Source organism: Triticum urartu, chromosome 5, assembly GCF_003073215.2.
Source record: "Triticum urartu cultivar G1812 chromosome 5, Tu2.1, whole genome shotgun sequence".
Taxonomy (NCBI): Eukaryota; Viridiplantae; Streptophyta; class Magnoliopsida; order Poales; family Poaceae; genus Triticum; species Triticum urartu.
In genome coordinates, this window is record NC_053026.1 from 356,813,554 (window position 1) to 356,824,780 (window position 11,227).

At 45.2% G+C, this 11,227-nt stretch overlaps 2 protein-coding genes across 2 annotated transcripts; both read right to left on the minus strand.

Moving 5' to 3' along the window:
* Positions 1-568: 568 nt before the first annotated feature.
* Positions 569-4,391, minus strand: LOC125508991. The gene is made up of 2 exons (XM_048673818.1): positions 3,716-4,391; positions 569-1,752 (listed from the first exon to the last, which is right to left on the minus strand). The coding sequence occupies exons 1-2, from the start codon at positions 3,969-3,971 to the stop codon at positions 800-802; spliced, it is 1,209 nt and encodes a 402-aa protein (XP_048529775.1). The 5' UTR covers positions 3,972-4,391; the 3' UTR covers positions 569-799.
* A 5,845-nt stretch (positions 4,392-10,236) lies between these two features.
* On the minus strand, positions 10,237-11,012 carry LOC125508992 (dirigent protein 2-like). The gene has a single exon (XM_048673819.1). The coding sequence runs from the start codon at positions 10,946-10,948 to the stop codon at positions 10,451-10,453; it is 498 nt and encodes a 165-aa protein (XP_048529776.1). The 5' UTR covers positions 10,949-11,012; the 3' UTR covers positions 10,237-10,450.
* Positions 11,013-11,227: the final 215 nt, after the last annotated feature.

The window sequence follows — 11,227 nt, forward strand, 5'->3', positions numbered from 1 at the left end:
GGAGCAGCACACAACCTGTTGAAGATACTCGGGGACGGCGGCCAGCTCGCACACAACCTTCAATGACGCAGGTGCGGCACTGGGAGGAGGAGGGCGTTGGATTATGCAGGGACGACATCTGAGAAGGACTGCAAGGTCAGGAGGATCCGCGATCTGAGGCCTACCACGCTCGTTGCCTCTCAATGTCCACCTCTTTAAGGAGAACATGAGCAAGGGAGAAAATCGGTGGCTACATCCTAGGAAAGGAAAGAGAGCGGGAGAGATGAAGGGGATTGACGCCCATGCATATATTTCCTTTTCCGAGTTTGTTTTCCTTTTTCTTTTCTTCCCTTTTTACGTGTGTACCGAAGAATCTCTAATCAATCTCTGAAAAATCAAATCTAAATTAATCAACTATACCATAAGTTCCTCAATCACATTAATTAATATTTTGGGCAAGGTATGGAAACGATAATTAATGTAATTTTTGAGAAGTATGAAAATATTATTTAATGTGATTGAAGAACTTATGGTATAGTTGATTAATTTAGATTTGATTTTTCAGAGATTAATTATAAATTAATCATAATTGATTTTTTCACATAAATACATTACGAATAAATGGAAAGAGTATCAGACGCGATTCGGTTTTAGCATGGAAGGGGTGGTGGGAGATGAGACAAAAATAAACCAGATGAAAATAAACTGGGACTATTCAACCAACTCATGTATTAGAAGTAGAGAAAACGAGATGCACTGTCAGTATTACGCGACTGACTGACGTATAGCCGGCAGGTCCGCTCTGAATCCATGGATTCATTCACAGCCAGCTATCCGGGAGTCCGATGTTCTGGAACCTAAAGGACGAGCCCTTGCCCCCCTTGCCGGCCGCGATCTCCGGCCCGTCGCCATCGATCTCCTCGTCGTCGCCTTCGGACGACAGCATGAGCAGCGGCGGCGCCGGCGGCGGGGGCAGGGCGAGGGCGCCCTCGTCCCACGTGAGGAAGTGCAGCGTGATGGGGCGGAGCGCGTGGCGGTGCAGCGAAAGCTTCTGGCTCAGCGACACGGTGTCGTAGCACCTGACGTCGCCGGCGGTGGAGACCATCCACGGCAGCACCTTCTCCCCTCCCACCCTCGACACCACCAGCAGCCTGCCCGCCCGCCTCGCCGCCCGGTGCAGCTCGAGCAGCCCCGACCGCGTCGACGCCACGCCCGGCGTGCTCTCGTCCGCCACCGACGACACGTAGATGAACCCCTCCTCGGTCCGGCTGATGGCGAAGCCGAGCCTGGTGTCCCCCTGCCGCAGCGCGATCTCCACCGCCATCTCGCCGCCGGGGCCCGACGGCGCGTACCACAGCCGCACCGCGCGCACCACGCCGATGTCCACGCCGTGGTAGTCCTCGAACCCGTACAGGCTGACGTTGGACATGTTGGCCAGGTCGGACAGGGACCCCATGTTCACCGTGGACACCGCCGTCTCGCCGGAGATCTTGGTGAGCAGCGCCTCCGTCTGGACGCTGGCGAGCTCGACGGGGACGCCGGAGGCGCGGGACGAGGCGAGCCAGGCGTCGGCGCGGGCGAGGGTGTCGTCGAGCGTGTTGTAGCGGGTGTGGGTGCCGTCCGTGGCCTTGGGCAGCAGCAGCAGCGACAGGAACCGGCTCGACTCCGGCACCGGCAGCAGCTCCTTCATCTTCTTCTCCCACGGGAACGTCTCGTACGCCGACGCGATCTTCCAGTCCCGCAGCGCCGCCAGCATCTTGTCGTTCTTGGAACCTTCAGTTCACGTCATCAAATCTTTCCAAAGTTAATCTAATTTGCACCCCAATTTACTTTCATCTCATGTGAGAATGTTTCACTAAATGTAAACTCGATTCAAACAGTGCAAATCTGACAGAAGAATGTGAGGTGACAGATAGAACCAGCTGCCCAAATGGACCCAGAATGGAACAGTTCCGTGGTATTTCTTTAACAAACAATCAGTAGTTTACTGGAGCAGATGCAATGTTGGTATTTGGTTCTTTGGCCTTCACAAGTGATCTGTCAAACAACCATATGCTTGCAAGTGGCACTTTAATTTAAATTCTGAGCTGCAAACGTTGCAACAAGCATGAGAGATCGTGCCGACGTGTTGGAGATCTGCGAGGGTTCGTAAACAAAATCATGCTGACAGAAATATAATTGTGTTGGGCAAGGGAACCTTCGTCATGTCCCCTCGCCCTCACTGGTTTCGGAGAGGACAACAAGAACTCCAGTGGTCTCTTCAGCTGCAAATTTTTGCGACAGCTATAAACTACTTCCTCTGTTTCAAAATAGATAACTCAACTTTATATTAACTTTAGTACAAAGTTGAATCATCTATTTTGAAACGGAGGGAGTAGGAAGGATCTTGGTTTATGACACAACGTCTTGTGATTGCCATGGCCATTTCTTGGCTCCTCTTGTTTTGAAGTGGAGAAGGAGCTGCTTAATCATTGGTCACCATTTCAGCTAGTCACCGGAAATTACTATGATAAAAACTTGTAGCCACGTGGGAATGATGTCAGTACGTTTATATTCCTAAGCATGGAGGTGCTATGACGAAATCTCATAGTTAAACAAAAGAATTAGGCCAGAGAAACATACACAGAAATCAGGACAGCTCCGCAATCAGCCTATATTTCCAGGGCCAAGAAATTCCAATGAGAACAAAAAAAACATCAACTCTTCTTGCTAATTCTCAATCAGCTAAGGTTTGATGATGAATCGTTGAGATTCATGCAATCTTTAACATTTTTTAAATTTTAAGTACAAATGCTACATTTTCCTTGTACTAGATAAACAAATTAATATGAGACGGTCATTATTTTATATATCTTCATGAAAAAATGCAATGGTGTAAAGGAAAATGAGACAATACTTTTTTTGCACCACAATACTGATCCTGTTTTGGCACCGAAGCATTACAAAAGGATGAACTGTAGGTGGCTCTTCAAGTCCATCGCCAAATCTCAGGGCTCAACCCTGGACAGGCAGTGGAAACTACTCCCTCCGTTCTAAAATAGATGACCCAACTTTGTACTAGCTTTATATTAAAGTTAGTACAAAGTTGAGTTACCTATTTTGAAATGAAGGAAGTACCAAGTTGGGGTACATAGGGTAGAGAGAATTTTTTATGGAGTGGTGAAATGTATTGAGATCAGAAAAAACACTAACGGCGAAAGCACTCTGCTGGGGATGCTTTTGATTTTTATATATGTCCAAATTTGTAAAATTAACGGATTCCCGTAGAAAAAAAATACCTAAAAGCATGAATTGTTGGTCCATCAATGGAGAAAACATGATTCGTATAAAGGAGGAGCATTGAAATAGGAGTGTTGCTATGCAGGGCTGATTCCTAGACGATGCTATCGATCGAACCATGCATGGGTACGAGTAAGTGTTGCACAGCTGTTGGATCAATTGTCGTCTGGAAATCGGGCATGGAGTGTCGGGCACCGAGTAGTTCCGTTGATATAGCGTGAGATACTTGTATTCTTTTTCCTACTTTCTACTCCCTCCGTCGCAAAAGTTAGTACAACATTGAGTTACTTATTTTGAGATGGAGGGAGTATTTTGCATTAGTGAAATTCACTTTGAATTCATCCCACTTTCGAAACGAGGGAAAAAAAGATCGGTGCCTTCGGCCACGCTCCGCTTAAATTAGAGTTAACATAAGCCAAATGCACAAGGGAAGGGAGCTCAACGAGATTTGTTTCACCTTCAGCGTCGAGCTCGATGCTCTCGCGGCTGGACCGGTCGCCGACGTCGTCGCCTCGGGCGACACGCCTCCCCGACGACGTCCGCCCGCTGCCCGAGCCAGAACCCCTGGACGCGGACGGGCTGAGCTCCGGCTCCTCCCCGGCCGCCTGGGCCGGGGAGTCGCCGCGCTTGAAGGCCGACTTTAGCAGCTTCTGCATCTTGCCGCCGTTGTTCCTGCCGGTCGGCGCCGGCGAGAGGGCGGCGTCGCTGGGCATGGCTCCTCCCGCTGGTGGCGCGCGATGGAAGAGGAGGCAGCGCTACGTCTGGTACAGAGCTACCGACGCGATATGGGATCACGGGGTTGGTTCCATGCGCGCACGACTTAACATCCCTTCTTCTCGGTCCGATTGGCCGCGGCAGCAACTGGCCATTTTTGTATGCTGGGAGGAGGAGGCTCCGGCGCAGAAGCCAAAACCATAGCTCCGGACATGCCAGGGGAAAATCCAAATGAATTCTCCGGCAAGGCGTCATTGATTCACCAGGATTTTCTTATTTGATTTGCAGGGTTTGAGATCTGGTTATTTTTTGCCGTGGTCCACTATGCACTCAGTCTATTTATAAAGGAAAAATGCTCGCCCAACAACTAACCTCTTCGGGAAAGTTCATATGTCTGATCAGTTTTTCTGTTGTTAATAAAATGGCCGCATGCATTGTTCTGATGCAAAGGCAGGGGGGGGGGGGGGGTGGGGGGGGGTCTTTCCTCATTTTTCTGTTGTTGTTGTTGTTTATGTGGTGTATCAAACATACTTTCCTTTTGATTTCTGTGGTTTTGAATCTACGCAAATCAAGAGAGCATACTGCAAGTATCTTGCATTTTTCGAATTCATGCGAATCAAAGAGGTTGTGACATGTGGTTTTGGAGCGTCGAATATTTTCAACCGGCAATCATTCTCACCTCTCCGAAACAGAGAAATTTTGTTTGTGTTTTTATTATTTTTATTTGATGCACTATAAAATTACCGGTTCCTTATTTTTTGCCAATGCTAACATTTTTTACATTCGAGTCTATAGGATTAACTAGATCCTTGTTGGATGCACTAATATAATTTGAAACTCCTCCTGTTGGTCAAATGCTGACATATGTTCGAATCTGCTAGGGGATTAAATAGATCTTTGACATGCTGCCCTTAAAGGATATTTTGTGTATTCTACCTAACTACTCTTGAAAGTCAGAAACCAGGGAGAAGATAACATGTTGACCAGGAGGGTTCAAGTAAAGCCAGCAGAGCACTGCACGTAGAGTCCATGAATATCATGGTGCATTGCATCTGGAAACTACTAGTACAATAATTAAGATGATGCATTGTTGGCAGAAAATAATGCAGATGCTGCAGTAACCAGAAATAATCGACAGGTAATTTGCTAAAGGTATTCATATAAAATCTCATATTGAAATGCAAGGTTGTAAAATCACTAATTCAAATGGAGTTCATAGAATATAAACAAAATTTAAACAATTTTAGAAAGCACACCCAATTCATATCAAATATCAATTTTGATCTATTTGCCAGCGTGGAAACCAGAACCGGTTACTCCCCCAATTTTATAAAGTACCTTTCTCCAGAAAATAATACTAGTAATGAGAAATCTCAGTTTCAGGAGGGACCAGCACAGCTCATGTTTTTGTAACATTGAGATTAGAGAAACGATGAATTCTGGTGCCAGAATTCTGCACAGCTAAGCTGCCTTGGGATCTCCAGACAAAGAACTTGCTTTGTTTTTCAAGGCCAAGAAAACTTTCTTTGACCTCCCTGATTGTGCCCAAAAACATTTCCTTGGTTTCCGTGCATCGCTTCGGTATCAAGTTTGCATTGCACAAAGAAAAGCAAAAAAAAATCCTATGGCTATCTGGTTTGGCAAGCTGAATCATCTCTGATCTCAGTCATTTTGCACCACATATGTTTCATTTGCATAGAGAAAACAAAGAGAGGAGAAACTAAAGGAAAGTAGAGGGAAGTGGACAACCAAATGAATTACCTTTAGTCGGACTCGTAGGCGATCCGTTCTTGAGCTTAGGCACGCTCTTCGATCGCTTCAGTTTCCAATCCATGCCGGTCTGAGTTCAAGTTCTGGGAGAAGAATCTGAACTCAGGGTTCCTGTGTTTCCCCTTATGAACGAACAGCCATTTAGCTATGATCCTATAGACGATCACAAAAGGGTTTATGCTGTAACAACAGACATGCCTTTTGGGTTGTAGAAGCCTCCCCTCAACTGATGAAATTTCTCTTGCAGTTCCTTAGTCTGTTGAAGCATTGGTGCATCTGATTTTACCAAGATTGTAAGGCGCCACAAAGTGCCAGCTTTTCTTGTTCCAGTGCTGATTTTATTCCTAGAAGCTGCCAAGAGCAAAGTGTCATTTCTTCCAATGCAATTGGCTTGTCTTTTCCTAAAGCTTGGAGCTTCTACGGTGTTCCATTTTCCGACATAATGTCGCTGTAAGATGGTAATTCAATAAAAATATGTTATGCAAAATTTGTTATTTCGCAATCATGCAAGAACAATGATGGAGACAGGATGGTGCACAAAACTGTTCCACACTGTCGCAGGCCTAGATTTGAACTTCTCAAACATCAAAAGCTCAATGAAGACTATTGGCTACTACCTCCATCCCAAATTATAAGACGTTTTGTTAGGCCATTTTAGCCTACCAAAACATCTCATAATTTGGAACAGAGGAAGTAGTTCCCTGCTACCATGTCAGAAATTCTTTTGTTAGATTGCTTCGTGTATCACTCAGAGGCAGCTGTTGCTCCCTGCTCCTGTTATTTGTTTTGTTGGGTCATGTGAGCCAATTGCTCCTTGTGATGCCTTTCTGTGGCTGCTATTTCCTTCTATAAAGCAAAGATGCACATACTTACGAGAATTCGACGAAAAGAGACGACACTACAAAAGGAACACATTTTAAGTTGTGCGACCAAACACATGGAATATTTTCAGGACAAATGCTTGATATTTCTTTAGATGTGCAATTTTCAGTCTGTTCCTCAAACATGTATATTTTTCAAGTACCAGCTCAAGGCTATCTGATGTAGGGGTGTTCAACGGGCACAGCGAACAGAGATATAATTATTTCAAAAAGATATCAGGAAAGAGCTATTTCCTAACCAAATGAGGTCTGCCAGCCATTTAATGAGAAAGGTGGTCTTCATTTCCTAACCAAGTTTGGAAGCTTTTGAAGCAACACAGCTACAGTCACTGGATTTGGAACAAACCATCCACACTGTGCATGAATACCCCTACTTTCAAGTGTTGCTCCAACCAGTGATACGATACTGTTAATACCAATATATTACGAACTGTATCACTGGTATCCATGTTTGATATTGGAAACGTAAGGCAACTGGGACTGAATATTACAATGCTGCATCAAGCAGCGTCATTGGCCTTAGGGAATTGGAAGTGTTGAATTGTTCTGCACTCCTCAAGGAAACACACCTAAAAAAACGAGCAACCAGTATCCGGTGCTGAGTGTAATACTATATTCGATTGTAAAGTGCAGCAGTAGTATGAATTATGAAGTTACATAGGACTTTGCTTTGGAAGTGCAGACCGATGCAAGATCCCTCATGGTAATGATGGAATCACTGAATATTCCTCTCTCCTTTCGTGAACTATAACTACTTTAAATCATTTTCTAACTTGGGGTAAGGAAAAGCCAGAAGTAATGCTGGAATAAATATGGATTTTTTTTGTTTGGTTTATTTTACTGCTTGCTGTATGATTTGGTTCAAAAAATATTAGCTAGGTTTATTTCGATAAAGAATAGTGCAAAACAGCATATCAAACACAAGAAAAGAATGAAAAAAAGAAAGCGAGAAAAAAAAAGAGCTATGGATTGTCAGTCCTAGAAATTTTGGTAACTCAAACGTGACTTTTGAAAACATTTGAAGATAAAATAGCATATGCTAACTGAATAAAATATCGTTTTTTTACTTTGATGTTAATAGATTTTTAATATGTTAGTACGTACTTTCTAGTCTTCTTACATCAATTTATTTAAGAGTGGTTTTATTTCACAGATGAACTCAAAGTTGTTGTATTTATACTGTATATAAAGGAAGCTATTTTTGTTCTCATTTTTAAAAGAAGTCTCATCTTTAAAATATCATTTTATTTCACAGATTTTGCGGGTCTCGAAGATCAATCGGCAACTGGACAGAAACAAGGGGCTGTTCTTGGACAGTCCCCCGGACCATGTTGGCACTAGATAAATAGAAGCTTCTCTTAATTTGCTTCCCGACATACGAGGAAGGCTCATCAGGTAAGATACGATGATGCTAAACAGGTATAGGAACATGACAGTTTCTGATTTCTGAAGAAATTTCACTTCAACCTGCATACGACGTGCAATGGGTTTCACTTCAGGTTGAAGTGAAATATTTGTAGGCTCTCTTCACCTTATGGTTTGTGAAAAAAAGGGTTTGCATTTTCCTCACCTGTTGCTGAATACAGTGTGCCCAACTGACCAAGGCTGGACTGTTCCTCTTTTTTCTTTTCCCTTTATTTCTTAGGAAAACAGGTTAGCTTGCAAAAACGTCTTATATTATGGGACGGAGGGAGTAGTATTTATTGCCAAAGAGTGCCCTGTTAATTTATCTCCAAAAGAAAACGAAACTAATAAACCTGCAATGTTCTATTGGAAAAAATAAATGCACAACATCCTGAATAAACCTGAAATATTCCGCAGATCTATAATAGTATTGGCAGCCTGGCATTATTCATCCTAGGGAATTCTGGACCATATTATAAGGCAAAGCTTGGCAAACCAGGATGTGCCATTTGGGATCAATTCATACAACATCAAGGCAGGATCGGTGACGGGTATGAGGGGGGAGGGGAGGCAGACTCTTAAGCAACTGTTTATAAGAACATCTCCAATAGATGTAAAATTTGCTGCCCTAAAACGATTATAGGGCAGGAGGGAGGTTTTTGGGCACCATGGCTGTTGTTGCTTTAATGGATGATGTAGAATTGGTGTCCAAAATTTTTGGCTTTCCTCTTTTTTACTCCACAATTGCATACATATTGAAACACAACATGACATGTCGTTGTATCTTACGATCAGGCCTGGAGCAAAGGATTTGACCTGGCCAACGTGGCTAGTCGGACTGACGACAAAGGTGATGCCGACGAAGGCGAACATTTGTCCCGGTGTGAAGATTGCGCCGGAGCCGATCTAAGCGTTGATTCGAATTTCCATCAAACCACGACGATCACCTAGCAGGACCTGCATGGGCCATCACTGTCAGAGCTAAATCTGGCAAATCCCTTGGTAGGGGCTCTAAGTAGGTGTCTTGGGACGATGGTAATAAGGGCACATATTTTCCTAAGGTTCAGATTCTCCAAGGAGATACTCCCTCTGTTTCTTCTTAGTTTGCATATAAGATTTGGTCAAAATCAAACTTTATAAAGTTTGACCAACTTTATAAAAAAATTTAGGAAAACACTTCAGTCCCGCCGGCTGATTCACTCGGGGAATCGGCCTTGCTCGCTGCCGTTCGATCAAATGTGATCAGATTGTCAGAGCACCGTTTTTTTTTTTGCAAGAAAGTCAGAGCATCGCTTCGCTCAATCTAGTTCTCCAATCGGTCATGGCGTACGTATTCTCTCCCCCAAAATTTCGATGTGGCGTTGAAAGCTTCCTCTCTATTGCACGAAAGTTTTACAGTTTTTCAGTAACATCAGTCATGTTGCAAAGCTTTCTACGGTTACGTTATATGAAGGTGAAGTCTGCCCCCACAAAAAATATCAACATCTACAATACAAAAGTTATATGTTATGAAAATTAATTTTATCATCTATCTAATAATATTGATTTCATAGTATAAATATTGATATCTTTTCCTACAAAGCTAGTCAAACTTTACAAAGTTTGACTTTTGATCAAATCTTATATGCAAACTGAAAAGAAATTGAGGGAGTAAAACACTATATGTCCCGCTTTTGCTTTATTGTGTTGGAGGGAGGTGAACGACACTCACCCCGAGTCGGGCGTATGCGAGTGACGCAGCCCCGTAGGGGCGAACGACGCTGACAACCTGGCCCAGGCTCACCTGTCATGGGCGGCTTAGCGCGCAATATGGCGCCCACTAACACGACGATAACCCCACAGGAAGGTGGGCCCGGGCACGCCCACAACCCACCCGAAGGAATAGAAATAGGTCACCGAGTTGTGGATCCCCGAGGAAAACCGGCCGAGGGCGGGGCAGCCACGGAGATGGCACGAAGCGTGCCTAGGAGACATCGGCGCCACGCGCGTGTGAAACGGACAATGCGGATGTCACTCTAGCGCGGCAAAGCCCCAAGAAGGCGGGTACTCACCATCCTTTATAGAAGTAAATGAGATTTGATTGGATGAAACATGAATTAGAGTAATTATATGAGAATTAAAATTCAAAATAGCGATGATTTATTTGTTTGATCATTATTGTATAGTTGCAAAATATTTATTTGATTCAAACACAAGCAGCATCCACATATGACAGGTGCTCATAATCCGTTGCACTTAGTAGACCAACAAAAAGAATGACAAGATAAAAGAAACACGGAAAACAATATCACAAACATCCACGTAGCGCCTTTGTAACACAAGGTGCAACACATTTTTATTTTGAACGACCACGTGCAACACTTACGCAATGTTGCCAGAGGTCACCGACGCATGCACGTTGAATCGGCCGAGTGGGCAGTGGCTCATGGGTTGACGTAGATGTCGAGCTCCAGCAGGTCGGGGCGGACGGTCTTCCACAGCACGTAGCCCTTCGCCATCCGGAACTGCCCCGTGCCGCCGACCACGGCCAGCTCGCGCACCGCCACGCCGGTGTCGTCGCGGCCCATCACCGTCACCGAGCTCCCCGCGTAGGCCCCCGACGTGAGCACCACGTTCATGGTCACCATCAGCTCGAACCCGCCCTTGGAGGAGGCGACGACGTACTGCCCCTGCGCGCGCCCCACGGCGGCCGACGACGCCGACGTGCCCTCCGTCAGCACGTCGTCCATCACCACCGTGTTGCCGAAGTTGCCCCGCGGGCCGCGCACCACCATCATCGCGCTGTCGCCCATCACGTCGTGCATGTACACGTGCAGGTGCGCCGACGCCCCGGCCGCCGGCCGCGGCGCCGCCACCGCCAGGATGACGGCGACGGCTGCGGCGAGCGCGACGGACGTGGGGTTGAGCTTGAAGCAAGCCATGACCGGGATGAGTAGTGGAAGACAACAGGGCTTGCTAGTCCGTATCACTGCTGATGCAGCACGTTCGGGTTTGTTGTTTATATACAAAAACAGTAGGATTGCATCTGTGGTTCTGGAGATTTGCGGGTCCATGGTCCCTTGGTTGGTCCTTGATAATGGACATGAGGCGTATTATTTGTCGATCCAATTGCGCTGTGCACGTCAGGTTTTAATTGTCGCATTCGATTATTTACGCTTAAATGTAGAACAAAAAATTGGTTGGTGCCTCTCAAGAAACAA